The sequence below is a fragment of the Astyanax mexicanus genome, chromosome 2 (assembly GCF_023375975.1).
Source record: "Astyanax mexicanus isolate ESR-SI-001 chromosome 2, AstMex3_surface, whole genome shotgun sequence".
Classification (NCBI taxonomy): Eukaryota; Metazoa; Chordata; class Actinopteri; order Characiformes; family Acestrorhamphidae; genus Astyanax; species Astyanax mexicanus.
In genome coordinates, this window is record NC_064409.1 from 66,681,025 (window position 1) to 66,708,175 (window position 27,151).

Sequence of the window (27,151 nt, forward strand, 5' to 3'; positions counted from 1 at the left end):
AGAATAACAAATAGCTCTTTTAATTTGTTTTGAATTATCCTCCAAACAACTAAGATTTAAAAGAATATATTGTGAGTAGAAAAAAATATTAACTATTTTTATTCTTAATACGTTAAAAAATTGAGTAAATCTGCTTAAAAACATGATGTGAACTGCAAACCATACTTCTGATAATCTAATGCACACATACACATGGAGAATCTGCTTAGCATCCTGTCCCACATACACTAGCCTGTCCAAATTGCAAGAATTTTACTATGAGATGTTGCTGCATCACATCGCTAAATGTCACCATTGGCACTCTCAAGAGGGAGTGCATAAGAGCTCTGTTTTAGACATGTGCATGTCAGGATTAATGTAGATTATGAGCACAGAAATAGACATTGACCCAGAGATCTACCATAGGCTCTGTTTGAGTAAGCCTACTACATACAGGCTGTGTACTAATTGTGCCAAAAAGTTTAAACTGGTTAGAAGTATGTGTCCAACTACTGCATACAACCAGTATGATTCGAATGAGTCAAAGGTACCAGAGTAATGTGTTAATATTAGACCTGTCACGATCATTGCTCTCTAAAAATAATGTATGTATATTAAAGGCATTCTATTGCTATTCTATTATCATTTAATCATTGGTATAAAAAGATCTTGAAATCCAAACAATATAATTTTTCACAATTATTTCTAGGATGATATATTGTCCAAAATAAATTTGTTCAGGACATGCCTTACCATTACATACAAACAGTATATCTTAATGTGCAGCCAGAGCTCTATTTATGATTTATTGCACTTTAAACACTGACATGCCAAAAGTCATGGAACAGGATCAAGGAATTCTGCCAAGGAATCCTGCATGATATGAATGTGGGGACACTTGCAATGAATGTGAAACTGAATAATGCTGCAACTCTTCTGACCAAGTACAGTGAGAATAAAAAAAGAGAAAAGTGAATAAACTGTATGCATTATGGGCCTTTGGCAGCTAAACTGACCTCCCAGTTCTCTCAGCAAAAGAACAATTATGTATGAACCTTCTATTACTCTCTATTTTATTTCTCCCTTTCTATTTCTTTAAGAATATATACAATAGTCTTTTTCTGCCTATTTTATACACTTGGTATATTTTATATTTCTCCCTTTTTTTTTTACTAATATATGATGCAATTCAGTTGGGGGAAAAAAGAACAGAAAAAAATATATATTGTATCTGTCCCTCTCTCTCTGATTGCGCTCTCTCTCTTTCTCTCTTTCTTTTTCTATCTCTCTTTCTTTCTCTCTCTGTTGACCTTTTGTGTAATGCTGTGTGAGAAGACTGTGAATGCAGAGACCTCTCTCCCCTCCTTGTCTTTATTGACACAGGTTTAATAAGCAATATGACCGTCATGAATCGATGATGATTACAAGTGTAAAGCTCATCTCGTCAAAAGTAATGGGGAGAAAACAGATTATCATTGAGATGCACTCCCATTTCTCCTCTATACACTGTACTTTTATCTTGTTCTCTACGGCTCTGTGTATATATGTGTTTACATGTTAACAAATCTTCTAATAAAGTGTTTCCTTCTGACTGTACATCGCTCTTTCTGTCTCCCACACTCTCTGTCTCTGTTCTGTGGTGCAGAGTTACATAATGCAGTATGTGAGGAGAGGATGAGGAGGAGAGACGAAGGGCAGGAAGAGTGAAATATGATCCACCCTCACTGCTGCTAACTCTTCAATCCTAAAGGGGCAAATTTTGGCACAGACCGCAGAGCTGGAGAGCTGGTGTCTTGAGCCACACCCTTCTGAGAAGAAACAAAAAGCAATGCTCCTTGTTGGAGTGTGTGTGTGCGTGTGTGTGGATTTTGAAGCATTGCTGTGAGGATTTGATTAAGTTCAGTGAGCGTTCACGAGTGATACTGAGGTCAGAATGTTAAAGGAAGATCAAAATCTCACCTCATCCCCAACTTTCCACAGTTCCTCTGCCCCACAGCTAGGGGGCACATTTTAGGCATTAAGGCCTCAGGGCCTTATTCTAGTGGCAGTACTTTTCTACAGTGACTACACAAGCTGTATGTGCACATGTACCTCAGAAATGTATTTAACTTAAAATGTAAGTACAAACTTATAGTACTTACATTTTAAGTTAAATACATTTCTGAGGTACATGTGCACATACAGCTTGTCTAGTCACTGTAGAAAAGTGCCTAAGAGCATGTTGTGTTGCATGTATTTCATAACCTGTTCAGTACAACTAAGATATATGTAGGCAAATAAGATATATGTAGGCTGAGCTTATTCTATTAGCATTAATTATACAGTTTGATAAGGAAGGATTTGACTGTGTGTGTCAGGTTGAGAATGTATGTGAGTGGAATGTAGCACATAGTTAAGTATGTGTGCCCACACTGTTAATTTATGTTGGTGTGTCTGGGTATAGCATTATCTATGGCTGATTACAGGGTTGTGTGTAACTGTGTGTAGCACAGTGCGTAAGTGTGTGCTTGTGAGTCGCCGGTAGGATACGACCCACCTGGCTTCAGTAATCCTGATAAAAAAAGGTGGCAGATGGCACAGGCAGGCTTTCCTTAAACCCTGCCAAAAAGTGTGTGTGTGTGTGTGTGTGTGTGTGATATGACAGAAAAGGAAAAAGAAGAGGGTGGGAGGAGGGTGTGTGAAGGCGGGTGGTCTGTCAAATAAAAATGTGCATGTTAAAAAATTAACACAGCTTGTAATACAGGTCAGGCTAAAACCTAGTCCAGTGGGCTCTCTAAGCCAGTTTTCTTTTTTTCCACTTTTATTTATTATGATAAAATAATCAGAAAATGCAATTATTGAGTTTTTCTCCACACTGCAGCTATAAACTACAACATTGTCTTTCCATGTTTGCAGGAAAAAATACTTTAAAAAACCGTTGATACACTGTTAAATGATTTTTTTAGCCTTTCTGTGTGTGTGTGTGTGTGTGTGTGTGTGTAATTGTGTGTGTGCTATCGTGTGCTCATGTGACATTATCAGCATATGGCATCATAAGTGATCTGAGAGTCAGAGACCTGCACAGGTTGGCACACCTGCTGCGATGAACTTTAAATAGCCAGAACACAACAAGAATTGGATAGGTCATGCTCATCCACCTCCTCTCTCTCTCTCTCTTACTTTCTGTTTCCCCTTTTTATGCAGAAATACCTCTTTATAAACCTCTGGTGTACCTAGAGTTGGGCAATAATCACTGTTTCAAAGTCAATATATATATATATATATATATATGTATATATTTTTTTCAACACATTTAAAACCATGATTTACAGCCTCAGTCTCTGTGCCTTTTTTATGTTCATATTTGTATCAAATATCTTAAGAAATGTAATGTGATATAGGCCTTGCCCCTATTGTCCAGCCCTAGTGGTACTGTACTGTTTGTCATTTTCTAAGTATTTCTGTCACTGTTTCTCTCTTAATTTTTTGTTCTTCTCCCTTCTGACCTGACTGTCACTTCTTTATCTTTTTTATCTCTTCATCTTTATTTCCCTTTCTGTAATGTACCTTATTTTTGCTGTTTACATGTATATTTAATTACTTATTTACTATTTTCATATTAACCCATCCTTTTCATTCTCTGCAGAACAATCCTGTGTTTTAGCTTCCACCTGCCACGCCTGTTTTTAGGTTTTTACAGCAACACAGCCCACCCTCCCCTGCCTGCGCTCTGTTCAGGGGTATGAATGGTTGCCGTGGAAACTGCCTCTTCCAGTGGCTGTGGCAGAGACACTGATGGAGAATAATGCTGCAAGCCCTCGCTTGCTCTCTCTCCCTCTTTCTCTCTCTCGCTCTCTCTTTCCCTCTCTCTCTCTCTCTAAATCTATCTCTCGCTCACTGAGAGTCACTATTCTCCCCTAGCAACAGCAGCAGTTGCTGCCCCCCTCCCTCTCTCTCCCCTTTTCTTTACCTCTCCTCTTCTCATCTTTCATTGTCTCTCTGTCACTCTTACCACTTCCACTGTCACTCTGTCTAACCACCACTCTCTTTCTCTCTCTCTCTCTCCAGTCTTCACTTCCATTTAGTTGAGCTCACCATTTCTTCTTATTCTCTGAATGTTGTTCATGCAACGTCTAAGATTTGAAATATGTTTTTAAAAACTGTCTAAAAGAGAATAGGACCAGACTGATGAAAAAGGAGCAATGTTCTTCTTCATTCTAATTTCATTAATATGATTTGGTTAATCTGGGTGTGGGCTGCTCTCCCATCTGTTTCAGCACACACATACACTCAGAGAGAAGAGCCAGACACTAGCAGCTTCACTGTTTTTCTCATCTTAGGGCAGGGTGTGTAAAAATTGTTAATGCAGTATTTACAGGATCACGCATATTCACAAGCTCAAAATATACGTCATCTTACCCAATGATGCTGTCTTTACCTCAGTGACTGACTACAAACCCATGTAATCCACTGCCAATTACACCAAACATGCTGACTCATCTATTCTCTGTAGGCAGTACATCAGATGGCGATGTTACTTGACTGATAGTTTCCTAGCCCCAGCCTACCTTGTTTTTTTTTAAACCCTAGTGGAAGTATGCTGTAACTCTTCAGACTGGACAGGTAATCAATGATAAAGCCAAGGAGAAAAGAGAAGAACGAAAGAGAGAGAGAGAGAGAGCATCAAGAGATTTATAGCTAAAGAGGCTTGTTTCTTTCATAGACACACTCTTTGCACTCTCAGTCATCAGCTCAGACTTAATTAGAACAAATTGCTCTTTCATCACCCAAGTAATTGCACTGCTTTCCCTCCCCTTCCCTCTTGCTGTGTATCTCTCCAAACTCTTTCCATCTGCTTTTTCCCCTCCTTCTCGTTCTGCATTTATATAAATAATCATCTCATCTTTTATTATCTCTATCAAACTTGAATTAAGATCATATTTGGGGGATTTTTAGTTGCGTTCATGCCATCATTATAATCCCCTAAAACCCTCTCTCACGCTCAGCCCTGCTGATCTTTACTCTTCCCTCTCAATAACGCCACCGGTCTGTCTGACCTCAACATGCCCATTGATTGCTCTTCTGCTCTGCTAATTTTCTAATTAAATATGTATTAATTATGCACAACACCTTTTGACCAGTACGACGCATGAAATGTTCTGAGCCATTAAATGAAAGGTTTATGAAAGGAAGCAGGTGTCTGGGCTTGACTGTGTTTATACTGCTGTCCCACTGAGCACAAAATTCTTATTTCGAGTTCTTTTGACACTGTGTTATATGTATCCATTCCATATCTGGCCCATCAATGTGCCACCTGTAAATATGTCTCTTCTCAGTTTTGTAACTTGTTAGATGAACAACCAAGACAGATTTACACAATCTTTGGCCACTTTTACAAACCTGCTATCTATTTTTTTAAATTACCAATGCTTTTAAAAAAATAAAAAAAAAAATGATCCCTGCCAACATTTCCAAAATCCTGTCCACTGTATTAAAAGTTTGGCTAGATTTTGAAACAATGTGAAAGGGCTGTATGGTAAAACATATTTTTATTGTTATTCTTATATACGTTTTCACAATAAACATATTGTAAGAGCTGCTATAATGACATGCAAAAAGGAAACGTTAAATTGCACTTGACTGTGGTCATGTGACATGACTAGCCTGGAGGCAGAGTGAGGTAGCGGGGTCCAAATTAAAAGCACAAAATTTACTTCCCTAGCCCGGGAAAAATTAGTGCAGCCAAGCCAAGTGGGGGAAAAAAAACTCTTAATAAGATAAACTAATGTTGGATCTTAATTGATCACATTGTACATTGATAAAAGGATCACCAACAATTAGTGGTGTCCTTATTGTACAGCCATAATTGTGAGTAGCTATATTTTACTAAAGCTCTGAGCTCATGTAGTTCTAGACCATAAACACCAGCCCAGTTCTTCCTAAAGGTGTTTAATGGTCCATCACTCTAGGAAACACAGCTCCAGGGCCCTGTTATGACACGTTTTATACTCCAAGACTTTATGAGCATGGTCACCTTAAGCTTAGGCCCAGCTAACAGATAATATTTTGAGATTGTTTGGCCATCTTTTGATGAGGTTTCAGGAGGGTTAGTCTCCAACTTTACATACATAATAAAATAAAGGTTCTAAAATCTAAAAACAGTTATTTAGTGCATATTATTAATGACTTCACTTTTATTATTATTATTATTTGTTAATTAAGCAGTTATAATCTGGATTGCTCAGCAGGAGAAACAGCTAGCATTCTATCACAGGGATCAAATGATTCATCTAGAAGGGAGCACAAGCAATAGGAAGAAAATGAGAGAGACATGGAGATAGAATTAATCTAATATCGAGGGTTAATCAGTTTAAACGACTTTCTCTGTGTGTGTCATCTCTTTGCAGTAGCCCCTTGCCACTTTCTGGCCTGCTTATTCAGGGCCTTGCTTTCTTCTTTTCACAGATAACCATCACTACCCTTTGTGACCATGCTATAAACTCCACTGTAATCTCCACTGATAAGCGGTGTATTGGTTCTGAACAGGAAAAATCTTAACCTCTTCTAAAACATGTGTTTTTCTGTATCAGCTGTTCTGTGGTTGGCAGTGCTTTACAGAATTAGCCAAAAATTCTAAAATGTGTTTATTTACACTGTGTTTAGTGTTGCTGTTGTATAGTTCAGCTAACAAATCTGCCAGCATGCTAATGTTTCTAACCTGCAATTTTCAACTAGTAAAACTAGTATTTTCTCTAACACTGTACTTATTTCTCCTCACAATATTTGCTATAAAAAGATGTAATTGTGAGCGAAGCATAGAAATGACAATAGATAAATTGATTCCTTCAGAAGTGGCCTTTTGTTGATTGTTTAGTCACTATATGGGTTTTAACAGGATTCCATACTGCTTTTTATCATAAATGCTGTTTGCATTATCATGTCATTAGAATGCTCATTTTATGATGTAAACGGCTAAATATCTCATTTGGTTTTAACACAGTTGTTTCTGTATATCATAATAGTGTCTTAAATCTTAAAGTCATCATTCAGGTCATCATTTCCTGCCCTTAGAGTGCCATTCATCTGCACTGAAATGGACCAACTCAGGAACAACTGAAGGGGAAATGATGCGAGAGAATACAAGGGCTCAGAGAGTGAAAGGAAGATGAGGAGAAAATGAAACTGAGACAGACAGAGTCTGCATCCCAAGCGGATAGAGGAAAGTGTAAGGAAACACAGAGAGAAGTAAAAGGAAATGGAGGGATGGCCCCAAGGCAATAATGATGGTGTAACATGAGCAGGCCGTGGAAAAAAACGTCCTGCTGGTCAAGTCATACCAGGTGAAACTGACATAAAATACAGGCTCTGCAAGACTCAACACATTCACAGTTGGTGTACCCAGTTTCAGAAAGGGCTGTATCTTACCAGCAGCACTGGAGACGGTGGGCCAATTCTGCACCAGAACTCCCTGGGCCCCCTGCATCACCGAGGACTCTTCCATATGGACAGAGCTGTACACATAAAGAAACAAAGGAGAAAATGTCATACAGTACACTCTTAAACTTAGATAAAAAAGTAGAAGAAAATTAATTCTAACTTTTAAGTAATGCTGCATAATTATAATAGGTCCAATATACTCTGGAGTGTTTTATTTGGTCCATTTGTCATTTTCAAATAGTCTAAAAAATATACATCCCCCTTAAAAAGTGACAAATGGATTTTGACAACTGCAATATTTGGAGTTGTTTCAGTCACAACAAGATTTTTCATTAACAGTATTTTAAAATGGTATATAATATATAAAATACAATTTATATCCACATTTGTCCAACAAAACAACACAAATAACTCTGCACAGCACTTATTAAAATTACAGCTGTACTCTGAAACAGTCCAGCTTGCTGTTTCAAACAGACTGTCAGGGTGTGTATTCATAATTGCAGCCCAAGACCCATATGGTGTGTTCATGCAAGGTTCCGCATCCAAAAATCATGTCAACTCCTAAAACGGATCCTTATTTAGGTGCTTTGAGAATGCAGACCACGCCTCTTTCAAAACGTACTTAGTAGTAACATAATGTTTGAGCTTATTCTAGATTTGCTAAGGGTTAATGTGAGATTTGTTTATGGGAGCCAAAATGTAGCTAAAGCTTGCCTACTCAATCCCCACACACTGCATGCGGTCTGCATGTAGAGAGCATTACTGAAATTAAACCAGGGCTATAAACCACTTGAGAAAAGTGTGTATGTCTTGTGTGTCTGTTTGAGAGAAAGAGAGAGAGAGAGAAAGAAAGAGAGAGGTTTAATGGGGGTTGTATGCCTGAGTTGGGTGGATGTAGTTCACTCTCGAATGTTGAAATCCACAGGCATGGATTAGAGATTAAGGATTATGCTGCACTCCCTCATCCGTATTCACACTGCTTACTAGATTAGGGCTTAAACTCTGGTGCACTGAAATTTTTAACACCCCAGGAGATTTGACACTACGGTAATCATAAACACACACACGCATGTGCAGCATGAGGTACACAGTAACAATATTAGTGAAAAGTACACTGCCTGGCCAAAAAAAGTTGGCACCTGGATTTAACTAAGTAAATGATGATGGGGTTGATGCTGCAGTTGGTCAGGTCTAGATTCAGCAGCAGTATGTGCAGAAAGAATAAGATCAGCTGACTACCTGAATATACTGAATATAGACCAGGTTATTCCATCAGTGGAATTTTTTGGGCATATTCCAAGATGACAATGGCAGGATGCATGGTGCTGGAATTGTGAAAGAGTGGATCAGGAAACTTGAGATCATCACATGACACATGGATTGTTCACCACAAAGTCCAAACCTTAACCTCATTGAGAATCTTTGGGATGAGCTGGAGAAGACTTTGCACAGCGGTCAGACTCTACCATCATCAATGCTGCAAGATCTTGTTGAAAAATTAATGCAACACTGGATTAAAATAAATCTTGTGATATTGCAGAAGCTTATCAAAACAAAGTCACAGTGAAGGTGTGCTGCAATCAAACCTAAAGGTCAAATTTTTTTGGTGGCAACTTTTTTTTGGCTGGGCAGTGTATTTAGGTTCTTCAATGAAAAAGTTACGCAATATTAAATAATATAAACAATATTCTTCTAAATGGCTAGAATATTTTCAATTGTATGTATGATGGATGTTTTTTTTTATCTGTGATTTTTTTTTTCTTAGACATGAAAAAGATTTTAAGTACAAGAAACTGTGTCTATGTAACATTTTTGTTGTGGCATGAATAGTTATCAAATTATTTTTTTGTGACTTTTGTTAAGAGTGTAATATGCACATTACATTTTATTTTTTTTTCCACATGATGATCCTAGAACACAGGCTATTAACAATCGTAGGTAAAATAATAATAATAAAAAATGGTTAATACATTTGATTCTCCTAGCTGCAGTTCTAATTCTCCCTCCCTTGCGTTATCTAAAAAAGCAAGGAGCGCTGCATGTGTCTCTTTGAGCAGTGGGAAGTGTGTTAAAGATAGATTAGCTCTGTGAGCCTGCAGTCACACTGAAAGAGTAGAGGCATGCAGGGTCACTCCTAAACATTTCACAGTCTCTTACAGGAAAAAAAGGGAAGGATAAAAAATAAGCCAGACAGGGAAATTAACAAAGACAACCCAGATGGCTGCTGGGCTGTGCTGTTATTTCTTCAAACTCTGGGCTTAAAATGTCTGTCTGTTCCCTTTTATTCTCTCATTCTTCCTCTCTCTCTGTCTGGGTAATATTCTTAGTGCTGTATCCCATTCCTCGGCAGAAAGAGGCAAAGGCCAGATCTGTTTGTGGGGCAGTAGTGGTCCAGTGAGTTTAGATTTCTTGTCCTGAAGCTAAGGGCTGCAGCAGAGCACAGCTTTTATAAAAGGGGAAGAAAAATATATTCTTGTGAAAGCAAAAAAAATCAAAGCATGAACTGAAGTATTAATAATGCATATCTCACTGTGCTGTGTCTGTGTTGTTGCATATTATATATTATATTATATAGTATTATATTTGCATATTGTAGAAAACTGGTTGAAATTATCAGTTGTTAAACATTTAATTTACAACAGTTTATCAAATGCTACACATATTAAGAATGACTATAGTTGATGTGTCAGTTATTTAGTCTGTCTTTTCTGTGTTGTTTTGTGGCATGGTGCAAGGTTGGACTGCCCTGAGATTTAGCACTAGGTTTTAGTATAAAATGGCATGCTGTTGAATAGGGTAACTCTCCATCTAATGTGTCAGATTGGGATTTGATTTTCTTTTCATTCTACACCAAAATGAGTCATTGGATAAGATTCCTCAAACTGCATTCTTCCACCTGTTTATTATGATCCAAATTCAAGTGACTTTGGATAAGAGCATAAGTAAAATGTAAATCAGTTACAATATATTTTAACTAATCAAACATTTAGCAAGGTTGCAGATAGTATTCTCTAATTTAAGCTTCTGAAAAGATACAAGATTCAATAGAGTGCCTTTTGCTCCCTGTTTTGTTTTATAAACTTGTACATATATGGTACTAAAAAGTGTACTTTTACTCATAACCCCAACAGCATTTTGGATGGTGATATATTATTTAAAGAGTATAAGCTGAAAAGAGTATATAAAAACTGATGCCAAGACAAGAAATATAGATTGAATGAAGGATGGGGAAAAGAAAAAGAGAAAATAAAATATTGATGCTTAATTACTTATGTATGGGTGTGTGCTTTTTTTTATCTTAGCAGTTCTATTTTCTGTGATTCTGAGTATGATTTAACACATGTTTACAAATCCTTTTAGAATTCACACCAATGGAGGCTTTGCTTTTTATTAAAACCAAAATACTAAATGGAGTGTATGTGTGCATTTGTTATGGGTAATACTAATACTGCAGTATTTGCCTATATATTTTGGCAACATACATGTTTCCATCTGAGTTTAATGAGATGCATATGTTGTTTCCAAATGCTTTACTACATCATTTTAAGATGGATGTGCAAATGGTTATATAAATTTGATGAAAAGGAAAACAAATGAGGTATAAGCAATATGAAAAAAACATTAAAAGGCAGACAGAAAAAATGTGGTTAGTGCAAGTGAGGAAAGGAAAAAGATGGATGATAGGCAGAGGAAGGGTGACTGCAGAATGGATAGAAGGGGGAGGGTAATGGAGAGTCCATTTTAGTTGGTTCTCTCTCTCTCTCTCTTTCTCTCTCTCCCTCTCTCTTTCTCTCTCTCATACATCTGTGTGTTCCAAGGTCAAGTAATTACTGTTGCTACACAACGGGCCCCATCACCCAATTTCTCACTATCTCTGCCTCCCTCCTTCATATGTCTCTCTCTCATCATCAACACACAGCTATGCTCATTTCATGCACCTGTGTAAATGCAAAGTGTTGTGCAGCATATAGAAAAAAGGGGTATATAGTGTATATCTGTGGTTCTCCTTTGTGTGGTGAATGCTTAAATGCCAGTGGAGGCCATTTTAAGAGCCGAAAAGCAGGAATCAGTGAGATGGACTTATCCATTATTAATGAGCATCACTGACTTGAATACATGATCCTCTTATCTAATGCTCAAGCCAATCCACTCTCCATTTCCTTCACATTTTAACTTTCTCTATATTTTTTTCTGACAAATAGAAAAGATGTAGACACTGATGGGAGCTGCATTTTTTATAATAATGTGAATGTGGATCTTACTTTATTTAAATGAAAATACATGACATTTGTTTTTAGGTTTTTCAAGGCATTTAGTTCTTTTTCAGAATAATGTACAGACGTAATTAGTTGTTTATTTTTCGAAAACATTCTCAGCTAGTTTGTAAACACTAGGATCTAAAGACGCCTCAAGCTTACATACTGCTTAATAAAAAGGCAGAATTAATATCTAGATGATTTAGTTGTGTCTTCTGCTCTAAAATATATTTTCGTAAAATACGAAAAAAAATCCTGCAAAAAAACTTGTATCTGCATTGTTGCAGTTTTTAATTTTTCATATAGTGTGAATATATTTAATGGTTTAGCATGACCGTTCTTTACACTGTGTCAAGATTTCATGGAGAATAAACCAATAGAATAGGTTTGGGAAATATTGTTTTTATTTGTGTGTGAGGGATACTTCTTTGGACTACTTTTGGTAAGTATTGAAAACTGTATACCACTAACACCCCACAATACCTACTATTTTGGTGATGACTCGCACGTTACATATATGTATATATTGAGCTTTTAGTCAGATTAGGGAGGATTTGGTCTATTAACATTTGGAGTGTGCGATAGGATTTGTATACATGCCTACAATACTATGCTCTCTCTTAGATAAATGATACTCTTTAAAAATAATATGTATGCTCAGAGAGAGCATAGTATTGTAGGCATGTATACAAATCCTATCGCACACTCCAAATGTTAATAGACCAAATCCTCCCTAATCTCACTAAAAGCTCAATAAGTCAGATCCAGTCTAAATATCTGGTAAATATGTAATTAAACTGGTGTGGAGTGTGGGAATGAGAATGATGGAGCTATGGTCTGTCTGAGCATTTGAAATGGGGACAGTGATGAGTGATTTAACACATTAAACTGATTTGCTTGCACTTATTGACATCTGCTGTAATTAAGAAGGAATCAGTGTACTTATAATGACTTACAATGAATTTGAGGTTTAACACACAAATATATGCCCATAACATTAAAAAATACATGCATAATCATACACACACACCCGATTTTTACACATCTACATACACCACTCAACCCAACCCCATTTCAGACCCAGACACACGCATAAACACTAACACACACACAGTGCCCTGAGTGCCCAGAGCTGGCAGCTGTGTAAGCACCGTCCAGTCTGTCGTCTCCAGTGTCCTTCATTGCCGCAGCAACAGTGACATGACCGCAGGCTAGGCTTCTATCAGTGCCCATGACCTATTTCTGTTTCCGCGACGACAGTGCCCGGCGATGGTCGCTGTATTGTGGAGCTGGTTGTCCAGCCGTACTCTGCTCGTCATATTACCGCTCGCTTCTGAACAATCAGGGACTCCCTATATGCTAGTCTGTGCTTGTTAAGATAAACCTGGCTCATCATAATGACCCTGCTCTCCTTAGGGTGGACCGCGTTTAGTGGCCCAGCCTGAGCAATCCACATTGTAACATGTGGCCCAGTGGCTTGTAGGTAATATGATGAGCCATTTTTTTCACTGCTATATAAGGGTAGATGGTTTATGCAGTGGACGAAGGCTACGTTTGTCTGCTACTAAGTTGAATAGTCCTCTATCACTATGCCTTTCTTTTTCACTTCATCTCTTTGTGCCATTTCCATCATTCTTTGCAACTGTTCACAATTTTATTTATGTATCTGCTGCTCCTCTCATCTCATTATCAGTTTCTTTATACAGCCAGTCACTGTTCCTCTACTGTTACTCAGATTTGGCTTCTAACACATCCTAAATATATGTTATACTAGATTAAGATCTAGTAACTGGTAAGTCCACTCCTTTTAAAGAACACTGCTTACACAACTTATTGTCATGTTCATGAATTCCAATTATTTCTAAATGTTTTTCATTTTGTGACGATGTGCGTTCTCATGCTGGAAGTAGCTGTTAGACGAGCAGTAAATTCTGACCATTAAGGGATGCACAGGGTCAGCAACAATACAAAAATATCATTCATGTCAAATATTTATCATTCAAACTAAGGTACATTTTTCAGCCTTCAACTTTTTGGCAAACAGTGTCAGCATTCTTGGGTGACAGATTTGGAGCCCATCTTGAAGCCTCCTACTTCATAGTTAAACATTTTTGTATTCTAAGATGTGTTTCTTCTCACCACATTTTCATATTGAGCTACTGAAGCCTTACCATCAGTTTGAGCCATTAATGTAGCCAAACTCTGTTTACCTCTATTTTCAGTATGCAGAATTGCTAAAAGGTTATTTTCACATTTCTGATTGAATTTTTAAGACTTTTGCAATAAAAGTCATTGAATAGCTGCACCAGCCTGATACCCACATTATTCCATGGATAACATATGTGAGATTACATTTTTCCTCACATTCTGAATAATTTTCTTATTAGAGAACTGTGTGCACAAGTAGGTGTAGTGATCTCTGTGTGTATATATGTTTCTGAATTAGAAGTGTAAACTTCATGACGTGCTGTGTACAAGCAGAAATAATTTTACCAACCCTACCTTTGCATTCCTGCTCTAAGTGAAGCCGAGTATCTCCAATCTGCATTGGGAGCCTTGGGCTAGAGCAATGAAAGAAAGAAAAAAGAAAGAGAGAAACAGAGAGACGTGGATTAAGTACTGAGATCACACAAAGAACATTTCCAATAAAGTCTCATGAATTAATCAAATCTTCATTCTTTATGGTGACAGCAAAGAATTATCTTCAGAAGACTGAGGGAGCATGATTTAGTTTCAAACACACACAGATAGCAATTAAGTGACAAAACATTTTTCTTTGCCAAACTGAAGCACAATGTTATATCTAGGAAGAATTCTAAAGAAAAAAAAATTAACAAATAAGCTGATCAAGTCCTTTGGGTTTGCACCTAGAGAGAGAGAGAGAGAAAAAAAGAAAGAAGAGAGAAAGAGAGAGAACAACTGCAGTAGAATTATACATCAGTGAAATTTGTCCTAGTGAGTCTTGACAGTACAGATGTACTCAGAAACCTACAATAGATTTACACATTATGTGCATATTAAAAAAAAAAAAACACTTACAAATATGACAATGCAGTACCTTGTGAATTAAGTAAATTAACCAAAAACATTATTAAATTACAAAAAGCCAGAAACAGGAAATGCATTTTACTCCAGCACACAGACAAGTATACTTAGATATGGAGAATCGACCATTCCTCTCTGCTTTTACCTCCCCTTACACCCCCCTTTCCCAGCAGAAGCTATTCATCACAGAAATCCAATGCATGCTGTAATAAGCAAAAGCTGCTTCTCTTCTCCAACACCATTTCTGTAACCCTCATTACCATCTTTGCACAGACCTCACTGTTTCATAACTATGACAGCTATAGGGTCCTTTCACATCTTAGGAGTTGGCTGCTGTGTAGCGCATATGAATGAATCAATAAAAAAATACAAAAAATAAAGTGGTCATACTGTAGCTAATATTTAACAGCTCATTTTGGTTTAACCAGCACCGTCCTTTCTCTGTTTCACCTCCTTTACAAAACCAACAAACTGTAAAACACAAATCTCATATCCAGAAGGTGTGAAGTTTTATGTAACAGTCAAATGTGCCAATGTTAGTCTGTCCATGGTGCTTTCTCTGCAATGGCAGTTTAATTCAACATCTATCCACAGTTTATGCCCTCTATCCTCAAAGCATTGGCCATCAATACACAGATTGCATATACAGGCTTGGCTTTAGGAGTTAAGCTTTTTGGCTAGTTTCCTGGCTTCATGTGTTTTATATGTGCAGATGGTCAGAGGGAATTAATTAGACAAGCAAATGTGTGTTCAGTTTTTATGCAGTATTCATTGTGTTTCTTTTCTTTTGCTTGTTTCACATTTAAAGCAGAGACAGCACGTGTAAGTGTGAGTGTGTTCGTGTGTGGTGTGAAGAGAGGGAGATAACGAGCTCTCGGGTTCGGTCTGATCTTGTCTCAACAGCAGTTCCTTGCTTTCCTTCTCTCATTCTCTCTCTCCCTTGCTTTCTCTCCCATTCTTTCTCTCCTGCTCTCCCTCTCGCTCTCTCTCTCTGTGCAGACACACCTCGCCTGGATACAGCGCTCGTACCCTTGCGCCAACCAATCAGATCACTTCACCACAGCCTTTTCTAAACCCAAACATCCAATCAGCAACTTGCAACGTGGTACCACACTCCATCGGCACTTAATTGCACAGGGAGAACAAACATGACTGGCATTTAATGAACGAGACGGGCATCGGCCGATAATTGCCTCTGAAATCCGGCCCTTTCCTATCATAGCCTGTTACACAAACAGATAAGCCTCAAAGGCCTTCACTCTTATCACTTAGCTTACAAGAACACAGTAAACATGATATTAAATATCATCAGTGTAAAAAAAAAAGTTACCATCATTTTGTTGCTATTTTTGTACTTCATTTGAACTCACCAAATGTCTTTTACACTGTGTGAACCAACAGACATAATAGAAGTTCTTTCCTAACATTAAAAAGTAAGAATGTTAAAGGTTTTCTGTCTGAATGTTGTTCTCATTCTCATTCTGTTTGGAGGCCTTATCCTGTTTCCTTGTTGTATTTTTTTTTAACAGCTATATATTACTCCATGTTTCTGTGTTAATCAGTTACACCCAAATCACTAGGTTCACTTGGAGTTAGCATATAGCATGGTGATCTCAGGTTGTGTAGCTGGTATGTGTATGTTAATAAAGTAACGTATCAAAAGAAATATAACAATGCAGCACAGCCCTTTTTACTGGGCAGTAACAGCAGTGCAGACATCCCCCCATTTATGTGACTGCAGAGCAGTGTAATATCGTGTACACTTCATGTTACTGTGAGATGGAGCACATCCTTGGCACCACGGCTTCATGCTCTAGGAGCTTTGTGTGTCATGTTATATGTGTGACTTCTACTCAAGATCTGAATAGAAGTGGGACCACATCACTCGCAGTGCCATGAACTATAATGGGGCCACTTCAGTAATGATAACTGACTGAACTGCTGAGGATTGGAACTGAACAGAATATTATGATTTAGTGTTGTTAAAAACTACTAAACAATTATTTGATGTCATGAATGAAAATTTAAGAAATGTAAGTTTTGCCCAAACTTGTTTAACTGTAATCCACTCATGATTCTTTTTAATACCAAATCAATGATCTTGGCGCCATTTATTTAGTTGGTACAATTCACAGTTTCTTTGAATAATGTCCAACAGCAGACATTTCAGCTCAAGGCAGACCAGCATAGAGGGACTCTACAGAGAGCGTTAAGTGTGGGAGCAGAGAATCTGGGGTGTTGGTTGAGTTTCACACCTCTAAATATAACAACCCAGCTGTACTGCTACTGAGGACTGCAGTGCCGGGCATATATAAAGGCAGAGAGGGAGAGAGATACAGAAACAGAGAAAGGGTATACATGGGAAGAGAATAAGTGTAAGAGCATTGTCCCTGACTATACAAGACAGATTATGAAAACTGTTTGAGTGGCAGCTGTAAACAAGTGTAGAGGGCAGAGGCTCGTGAACCCCTGATGCCCTGAATCAACAGAAACATACACAAATACATTTTTTTCTAACTCAGACAGACATATACTGTAGCAGAACAAAAAACCTTCAACATCTGCAAAAAGCTCCCAACTGATCCATTAACTCCAAACTCTATTTGTAGCATTAATAAATCGACATTGTAAAATGCCAAAACTTTTGCCATCCATTTTGGAATGTAAGAATAAACCCTGTCAGGCAAGTGTGGGTGTGGCACACACCTGTATGGCTGTGGCATCGGGCATACTAAGCCTTCGCACAAACTGTCCACTCTGGCTTGTGAAGAATCGCTCAGCCCCTGAGCCCCAGGTCCCGCTCAGTGGCCGGCCTGTGTTGTAGAACATGAATGTGTCACTTCCTGAAGTGGCTGTTAGGCAGGTCTTGTAGCAATAGGTTTTGGTCAAAGAGCCATTTCCTCTGACCTCAATGTAGTGAGGTTCTACTTTAAGGTCCCTCCTTAGGGCCACAGCCTGTTGTTGCTGGTTTACTCCACCTCCTCCTCCTCCTCCTCCTCCTCCTCCACCTCCACCTGAGGCCCCACCACCTCCACCCCCTCCCCCGCCACCGCCACCTTCTTTGGGAGGCTTCTTCTTTTTAGTTCCACAGCAAGGTGAGCAGGAACATGCATCAGGTTGGCTGCAGTAGGCATGGCAGCGCACAATGGCTAAAACAAAGACAGTGACCAGGAAGACGAAGGTGGTGGCAGTGAGGGCAACAATGAGGTATAGTGTAACATTGGAGAAGATAAGAGTGCCATGAGGCCTGATGATGCGTTTGGGATCAGGTGCCACTTTTGGTGGCAGTTCCATGACAGCCACATTAATGGTGGCAGAGGCAGAACGTGGTGGCAGGCCATGATCTCTTACATGCACTGTAAGGCTGAAGACAGTAGAGTTGTCTTCATAAACACGTCGTGTGGTTCGGATCTCACCTGTGTGCTCATGCACCTTAAACAAGTCAAGCTCAGCAGGGTGTTCGAGTGCATACAGCAGCCAGGCATTTTGTCCTGCATCCCCATCCCATGCCAGTGCACGTGTTACCAGGACACCTGCCTCTGCATTCCGGAGGATTGTTTCCACTGTGTGTGACACATTTGATGCTGGGTGGACAAACCGTGGGGCATGGTCATTGGAGTCCATGACGTAAACGTAGATAGTTGCCACGCGACTTAAGGGAGGTACACCGTTGTCTTGAGCTTTCACCTGGAAGTGGAACTCTCGCAGCTTCTCAAAGTCAAAAGAGCGCAGGGCATACACCTCACCTGTGGCAGGTTTGATGGAAACATATGATGCCACTGAGATCCCATGGTTGTTGTCATTCAAGACAGTGTAAGTGATGCGTGCATTTTCATTGGCATCAGGATCTGTGGCTTTGACGACACACAAAGGAGCACTTGGAGCATTGTTTTCAGTGACATAGACAGTGTAAGATGTTTGCTCAAATCGAGGCGGATTGTCATTTACATCCGCCACTTCAACACGTATGACCATGGATGAGGAGAGAGCTGGAGTTCCTCCGTCAACTGCAGTGATTGTAACATTGTATGAGGATACTGCTTCTCTGTCCAGAAAGGCTGAGGTGACAATGGTGTAGTGGTTCCTGAATGATTTTATCTTAAAAGGCAGGTTGGGGGGAATGATATCTAAGGTGACTTGTTTGTTTTGGCCAGAGTCACGGTCATTGACACTGATCAGGGCCACCACAGTGTCAGCTCGAGCATCCTCCCTCACTGGGCTAGAGAGAGTGGAGAGCACAATATCAGGTGGGTTATCATTTACATCCAGAACCTCAACCACTACTTTACAGTGCACTGCAACTGCCCCATGGCCCCGGTCCATAGCCTGGATGTACATTTCGTAACTGTTGGTCTCCTCAAAGTCCACGTTACTTTTGACTCGAATCTCTCCAGTATCTGTGTCCATGCTGAACATCTGTCGAACCCTTTCAGGTGTGTATGAACTGAAGGAGTAATAAACATCTCCATTGGTGCCCTCGTCCCGATCAGTTGCATTAAGTTTGATCACCAGAGCGCCAATAGGCGAATTCTCTCTCAGTTTCACTTTGTACACAGAGCTGTCGAACTTGGGCACGTTGTCGTTGGTGTCCAAAACACGCACATTGATTTTGGCTGTGCCAGAGCGCGGAGGAGAGCCACCGTCCGTGGCTGTGAGCACGAGCTGATGAGATGGCACCAGTTCGCGATCGAACGGCTTTTTTAGAACGAGTTCAATGTGCTTTCCATTAGCAGGTGGCTTATTTGAGTCCAGCGCGAGGTGCTCGTTTGTCGAGAGGCGATAATGGCGCACTGAATTCGAGGCATCATCCGAGTCCTGCGCGCCCTCGATGGGGAACCGCGCGCCAGGTTTAGCCGCCTCAGAGATCTCCAGCTGGTACTCGTCTCGGGGGAAAAGGGGCGCGTTGTCGTTTGCGTCCAAGATCTCCACCTCCACGTTGTGCACCTCTAGGGGATTTTCCACGACCACCTCGAGGTTAAGAAGGCAGGCGTCTCTGAACTCGCAGAGGGTCTCACGGTCGATCCGGTCACTGACCAAAAGCTTACCAGTTTTGTGGTTGATGTTAAAGTAGCGCCTGGCGCTGTCCGAGCTTATTCTGATACGTCGAGCCGAAAGCGTTCGCAGGTCAAGTCCTAAATCTCGGACGATGTCCCCAACCACAGCCCCGGTCTCCAGCTCTTCTGGAATCGTGTAGCGAATTTGTGCATTTGTAAGGCCACTGAGTACAAAAACGACGACGAAATAAAAACAAAGAGGCGCGTTATCCTTTGTGCTTCTGCATCGCCCCTCAACAGCCATCGCAAGCTGGCACAATCTGCAGACGGATTAAAAAATGTTTCCGTCTTTCGAGCTTGCTGTGCGATTGCTTGCGCCACGGCATCAAAAAGCCACAAAAAAGAGGGGGTTAAAAAAAGGTGGGGAGCTGTCCGTTGTACCTTGGCTATGTGCTGGACGACCAGAATCTCCTCTCCGCTGCCTCGTTAAACGGACATTTTCCTGCTCCCTCCATGTTCTGTCCTTTGTCCTTACACTTCTTCCTTTTTTCCTTCTTTTTACCGCGAGGCTGGTCCTTGTTTCCCCTGACACGGGTACTGCCTAACGCTTCCTCTCTTCTTTTCTCTCTCTCTCTCTCTCTCTCTCTCTCTCTCTCTCTCGCTCCCTGCTTCCCCTTCCTCTCTCTTCCCTTGCGCTCTTTCGCTGCGCTGTTCGGGCGGGGGAGGGGAGCTGCGCCCTCTCCATCAAACGCTGCGCGCTGCATTTCAGCACCTCCGAACAAAACAAAAAAATAACGCGACAAACCTCTTAAAAAAGAACGCGCACTTTAAGTTACCTAAAACGACGTAGAAATGAGGAAAAATTAATCGAGCTATTTTCTTTTTTTCCTTTATGCATTTGTATGCACTCTTATAAAAACCTACTGAAAACACCACCAATGCATTCAATCATGCTGAGGGCGCCACCGCCCTTTTTTCATTGTGTGCTCAGCGCGTGCATCTGAGGTGCTAGGCTGCATTTCGCGCCACCCAACCAGCACGTTTTTTTTTATATTATTATTATTATTATTTTCATTTTATTTATTGCTTACTATTTTTGTAAAATAAACATGCACATGCAAACACTACAATTTGTTTTAAAACGATTATTGCATTCAAATGGTGCCAAAACCTCCCCACATTTCACAATCATTTATCCAATCATTTCATCCGATAAACCTGCCTTACGCCCTTTTTAAACGCCCAGAACAGTCAGTTGAGACAGCCATTAGCACAATTTCACTGGCCGCTCTACGAACCAAAAATGAATCTCTCTCTCTCTCTCTCTCTCTCTCTCTCTCTCTCTCTCTCTCTCTCTCTCTCTCTCTCTCTCACTCACTCTTCCCTCTTCAACCCCGAGCAAGGGTCGTATCCCCATTCATCAGCTTATGTGCAGCGCTCTGATGCGAACCAGGTCACAGACAAGATGCTCGCGACCTGCCCCCCGCCATAACTGTCAAAACAAACTAGCTCGAGTCCCTCTGCCATCCTGGAATTGCTCAAATAAATTTCGGCGAGCTGGCGATAAGTGTGGTGCAGCTTACATGCAGAGTTGGAAGAAGGCACAGGCAAACAAAAGAAACAGTGACTCTAATTGCCTTAAATGTATTAAAGTTATTATTATTATTATTATTATTACAGTAGCCTGAGAATTAGTCCTAATATGAATATTTGTGAGTGTCACTTTTATGTATAACACTACTTTCTTTAAATAACTGCAGTGAATTACATTTGTCTTATTTTCTCAAATTTGACTAAATTGATATTTACCCATTTACTCATTACAGTTGTGTTACTTTACAGTATTGGATTGCTGCTTTATTTAATTTAATCTAAGCATAAATTATTTGGATGAGTGAGCATCACACTGAATATTCTCTCTACAAGTTAAAGTTAACTATATTATTTATCTGAACACTAACTCACTTGGGGAAACAGGACCCAGAATGCATTTATTACTACAAGAAAATAATAATTGTATTATCAAGTTTACTCTGACTTTGCGTGCTGCTGCTGCTGATGCTTTTGATGCTGCTGAGGAGGAGGAGTATTAGAAGTTGTAGTAGTAGTGGTAGTAAGAGTTAAGATCCTCAGTCTAAGACAAAAACTATGCTGAAATTACTTGATCCAAATGTGAACATTAAGACATTAATAAAATGTGTGCATGAATAAAACATATGACATCAGCATAATTACTGACCAAGTGAAGTGAAAGGCATTTTGTGATAATGCAATATGTTTTATTCATGTGCATATTTTATTAATGTACAATTGTGAACACACTTATTGAATAGGGTAAACTCACCTTTATACTACTACTACTACTACTACTACTACACTAATAATAATAATAATAATAATAATAATAATAATAATAATAATAATAATAATAATAATAATAATAATAATAATAATAATAGTAATTTACTCTCATAAATTAAATCTTGGGACTTTTGCCAGAGATTTTGGCACTGATTTTAGCTATAAAGTAAAGAGACAGTAAAACCTATATTAAAGGTATATCCAAGAAGCACAGATCATGACTCTGTATCCATTTATGTCTGCTGGAGTTATTAACTAGCCTATTAAACCCTACCCCCCCTCCCTCCACCCACCTCTTTATTTCTCTACAGCACTTTCTCTCTCTCTCTCTCTCTCTCTCTCTCTTGCTCTTACACACACACAAAATAGATATCTTTACATTCTTTCACAGGTAGAAGAGCAACAGTCTCTAGGCACATGTGCTACAGTTCTTTCAGGTGCCGGTAATTGACTACTGCAATAATAGCAAGGCCTGTTTGGCAGTTAAGCCCGCTTTGGTAATGAGAGATATCTGAGCTTGTGTTGCTCCAATTAAAATTTAATTTAATCGAGTCTCAATCAGTTATGATGCCTTTTACCTGATGGGTTCAGCACAGCTATGAGTAGGGGTGGCTCCTCTGACCCAGGTAATGATGTAGCTATGACAGAGGGACATCATCTACTGACGGCCAGTGACCAACCTTATATAACTCAACTAACTCTTATTTATAACTGCAAATAAATATGAACAATATCTCATTTTTACATAACTTTTTACTGTGCATTTATCTGACTTTAGATTTAGCAGAAGCTGTTTTCCAGAGTAACGTATAGTAGTGCTTCACTGTAAAAAAGAAAATCCAAAGGTTCCTGTAAGTGGACATACTGGCAGATACAAAAGCAACACAGCTGCTTTAAAACTTTGTTGGGAAATTCATTCCACCATCTTGGTGCCAGGAGAGTAGCAAAGATGGGCAGAGGATATCCAGTTTGTTAACAAATAATGTGAGAAAAATATAAAAATATTTAAAAATATTTTACTCTAAGAAAGATTGTAAGGGATTTGCATATTTACCCCTCTATAAGGCATCTGGGATGGATCATGTATTATTAAATATGTATTGTTGTTAAAGTAATTAATATTTCATTTTTTTATTTTATGGAAGAAAATTATGGCATTAGCTAAAATCCAAAATCCAAGGTCCGACATGGGTTTAGGGTTTTTTTGTCAGTACAAATCTGCAAAAACATAGCTAATACTATACTAAGGTGTGGTTCAAACTGTTTGCACAAAAAAAACTATACATATCCCACTAAAATGTATCCTAAGAAATTCATAACATTTGCAACAATATGCTACAATGTCCACCTCCACGTGCTTCACTCATGCAGACTTTCTCTGTCATGGATCTTGCAAAAAGAATTAATAATTATTTACATATTGTTATGTTAAGTTTAGAGTTGGAAATTTGAAATTGCCATTAAGTTTAGTTTTTTGGTTAAGTTGTGGGTTAAGTTAAGTAGAGGTTAAGTAGAGGTTGAGGTGTGGGTAATTAACTGGTTGCTTTGAAACATTCTCTGCTTAAATATTAATTTCTAGTTGCCCCAGTAATTCATGCATATATTTGAAGGTGGAACAATATTCAGTACACAATGTATAATGTCTAAAATAGTACTTTATTCACCTATGTAAGAAACCTCTTTAGACCAGGCAGTCCTGCAATGAAACAAAGGTCAAGGTAAAGTAAGAAACACTTTTTTCCATACTGTCTAAATATTTTCTGATTTTGGATTGTGGAAGTATGGTGGCATCTTTAAGTATGGCGAGTCGAGCTAAGCCAGACTTGAATCTGAAATGGCTCTTAATACAAACTGGGTTTTGACCACTGCCATCTGTCAAGAAGGTGCACATCTTCTTGTGTTGAGTTTAGGAGGTGTGATGGTGTGCACAAAAAGACAAGCTAGGAGGGAGTTTCAGTAGTTATGATTTGAGATGTCAGTGGACTGAAGAAGCACCTGGGTGGCATCTGTAGAGAAAAAACATTCAATTCTCTGGATGCTCTAGTGAAGTTAATTGCATGAATTTGTCATGATTACAACATGCATGGACATCATTATGTGTAACATAAAGCATTTAACATAGGCCATCAGAGCAGGCTCTAGCTCTCTCTTCTTCTCTTTTTTTCATCAGAGCATCAGTGTGCCCACAGCAAGGCTAGGCTCTACTGATATACACAGACACTGTTCATCCTATCAGCAGAGTGAGGGGGTGGAAGAGAGAAGTGTGCTTCATCCTACAACTTCACTGTGCTGAGGCTGTCCTCTTGAGGCATGGGCTACTAACACAGTCAGTACAGTCAAACATCAAACGCACTGTACATGTCAAAACAACTCTGCGAAAAAAAATCCCTGCTGTCGGTGGATCAGATATCCCTTAACAACATTTCAGATTTTAGAGGGTATTTATTTATTTATATGATCAGTCTCACACTGCAAAAGGAGGCAAATCCCACCCTCACTGCCCCTGACATTTAGCTGCCTCCCCTGTGGTACACCTGCTCATGTTAACGCCACTTTGAGGAAGAAAAAGAAAAAAAGAAGCACCTGTAATCTTGTCAATTACATGCATGAGCAGGTTTAAACACCTGGCCTTTTCAATGCTGTCTTTTTTTTTCTTACCACACACACAAAATCTGACATATCTCTTTGTTCCTTACCTGTTGGAATCAAGTCCATCTGCTTTCTACAGCTAATTGCTTTTACCCACGGGCTTCTGGATGAAGTTATCTCGATTACTCTGCACTTAAACAGGCGCCTGTCAGCTTTAAGCACAGACGGGATTCTGATGCCTCAGCTGACAGCACGCATGCTCAATTTAAACTCCCACAGACAATACACTGTCAGATAAAAATGAGTCCTGCGAGAACGCAACACACTTGAACATTTCACACTTCTATTTTTGCCTCCATTAAACATACTTTCATTAAAGGTCTTTGCTTTTCATCTCTCTAGCTCCGTCTACTCCATACGATCTTGTCTCTACCCTGCAGCTTCTCTGTGCAAGCTGTTGCTGCTATGGAAAGGACCAGATCAAAAGTAAAAGTAAATAGTGCTGAAAAAACTAGGGCTGTGTGGGGTTTGGGTAACGTCTGGGTTTTTAATATTGGACAGTTTGGCAGTGACTTTAGGGATGATTTACTGTTTGACTCAGTTTTCTGAATGCATCTAAGATATATATATATATATATATATATATATATATATATATATATATATATATATATATATATATATATATATATATATTTATTTATTTATTTATTTATTTATTTATTTATTTTTTTCTTTAAAGATATATACAAAATTATTTAATTTGGAATAGTGCTGGGTGGTATACCGTCCTGCCTGGAGAGAAATCAGAACAGCTCTCACTGTATGAGTGTTTTATCCTAGTAAAATAGACCAGTGACTATAGCCCTTTTTAATATATTAATACTGTAGCTTGAAGGATGATTTAAATGTTTTCTTTTTTTGGACTGGAGAAAGAAGGGAATTGTGGCTGATTTAAATAATTCAATAATTATAATGCTTCTAATGGCTTCAATAATAACATATAGTAAATTTATAGTGAACTTGTGTCTTACTTGTGCAATAAAGTTTTTGAGAAATAGCTCTTTAAATACTCAAACACTGAGTATTTATGTCTATTTATAGTGTTTATGGAACTATTACAAATCTTTTTTATATTTTGTAAAAGAAGTTGAGTTAGAGATGTTGGCGTATCTCTTTTTAAGGTTGCTTGTTTATATTATTCAGCTGTTTTGTGTAAATGAAGTCTGATTTCTTTATATATTGTTTCATTTGTGGGACAACATGCAAAATGCAAAAAAAAAAAAAAAAAAAAAAAAAACAACAACAACATGACATACTGTGAAACCGTCAGAATCTTAAAAAATATTGTAATATGCCACCCAGCACTAATTTAAAAGCATTGTATAAATGTTTAAAAGATAGATATCCTTGTTTAAGAAAGTCTGTGTATGCCAAATGTATTATATTTTATTCAAGCCTGATTTTAATTCTGGTATATTCTGGCATATTAATAGATTCTTAGCTTTTCACACATTTGTAGAAATAGTTTAAAGTGTATACAGACATCAAATTACAGTTAATAACCAGACATACATACATACAGACAGATATATAGATTTCTATCTCTTGACTGATGAGTTCCAGACACTTTAGACTTTCAAAGTAGGATTTTGAAGTGAATAAATGTCTCTATTCATTTATTATACATAACTCTGAAATATTAACACACCTCATTACTGCACCCTAATCGGCTCTCTTTAAAAAGACATTTATTTCAGTGAATAAACGAGTGTTATGCCATACAGACATTCACAGGACTGAGTGGTTTGCAGAGGACAAGCCTGCGGATATTAAAGTGGGAACAAAGCTAATTTATTTTATTTGTTTGCATGATTTTTATCTATCTATTCTCTAGGCTCCTGTCCTGTATTGCTGAGTTGGAGGTCATTGTTGTTCTGATAAGATACTCTGAGTTTCTCCCTCTAGACCACAACTCAATGTATGAACATGTGTGTGAGTATAGTGTGTGTGTCTGTCAGACTTCTAACTGACAGGGACTTCCTATCTCTATCACTCTGCTGCTGGCCATGAGGGATGACCTCATCACATTCATCATTCATATCCAGGCTCTGTGGGAGATGACATCATAATGAAACCACTACTAAGACCACTCCAAGCAATATGACGCTTACTGTAAAACAATGTGCCTCTAAATTTGAAACATGTGCAATACAAAACAAACAAGTATGGTATGGCATTAATATATATATATACGTATATATATATATATATATATATATATATATATATATATATATATATATATATATATATATATATATACGTATATATATACATATATATACGTATATATATATATATATATATACGTATATATATATATACATATGTATATATACGTATATATATATATATTTTTTTTTTTTTGCATGTACGTTTGAATGTTAAAAGCACATTAGCACAAGCCATAGTACTATTTATTACTGTGTTGCTGTCTGAGAGGCG

General features: G+C 38.5%; 1 protein-coding gene across 6 annotated transcripts in view; it reads right to left on the reverse strand.

The window, feature by feature from the left end:
• The window catches only part of LOC103030246 (protocadherin alpha-C2), a 124,127-nt gene that overhangs the window by 5,428 nt on the left and 91,548 nt on the right, over positions 1–27,151 (reverse strand). For 5 of the 6 annotated variants that reach the window (XM_022672058.2, XM_022672050.2, XM_022672052.2 and 2 more), the window contains 2 exons: positions 14,157–14,215; positions 7,384–7,469 (listed from right to left, as the gene is read on the reverse strand). In XM_022672058.2, the coding sequence (XP_022527779.2) occupies positions 7,384–7,469; positions 14,157–14,215 (145 nt within the window). Of the gene's footprint in view, positions 1–7,383; positions 7,470–14,156; positions 14,216–17,405; positions 20,359–27,151 lie in introns of those variants that run through there. The other variant, XM_022672047.2, reaches the window with a different exon arrangement.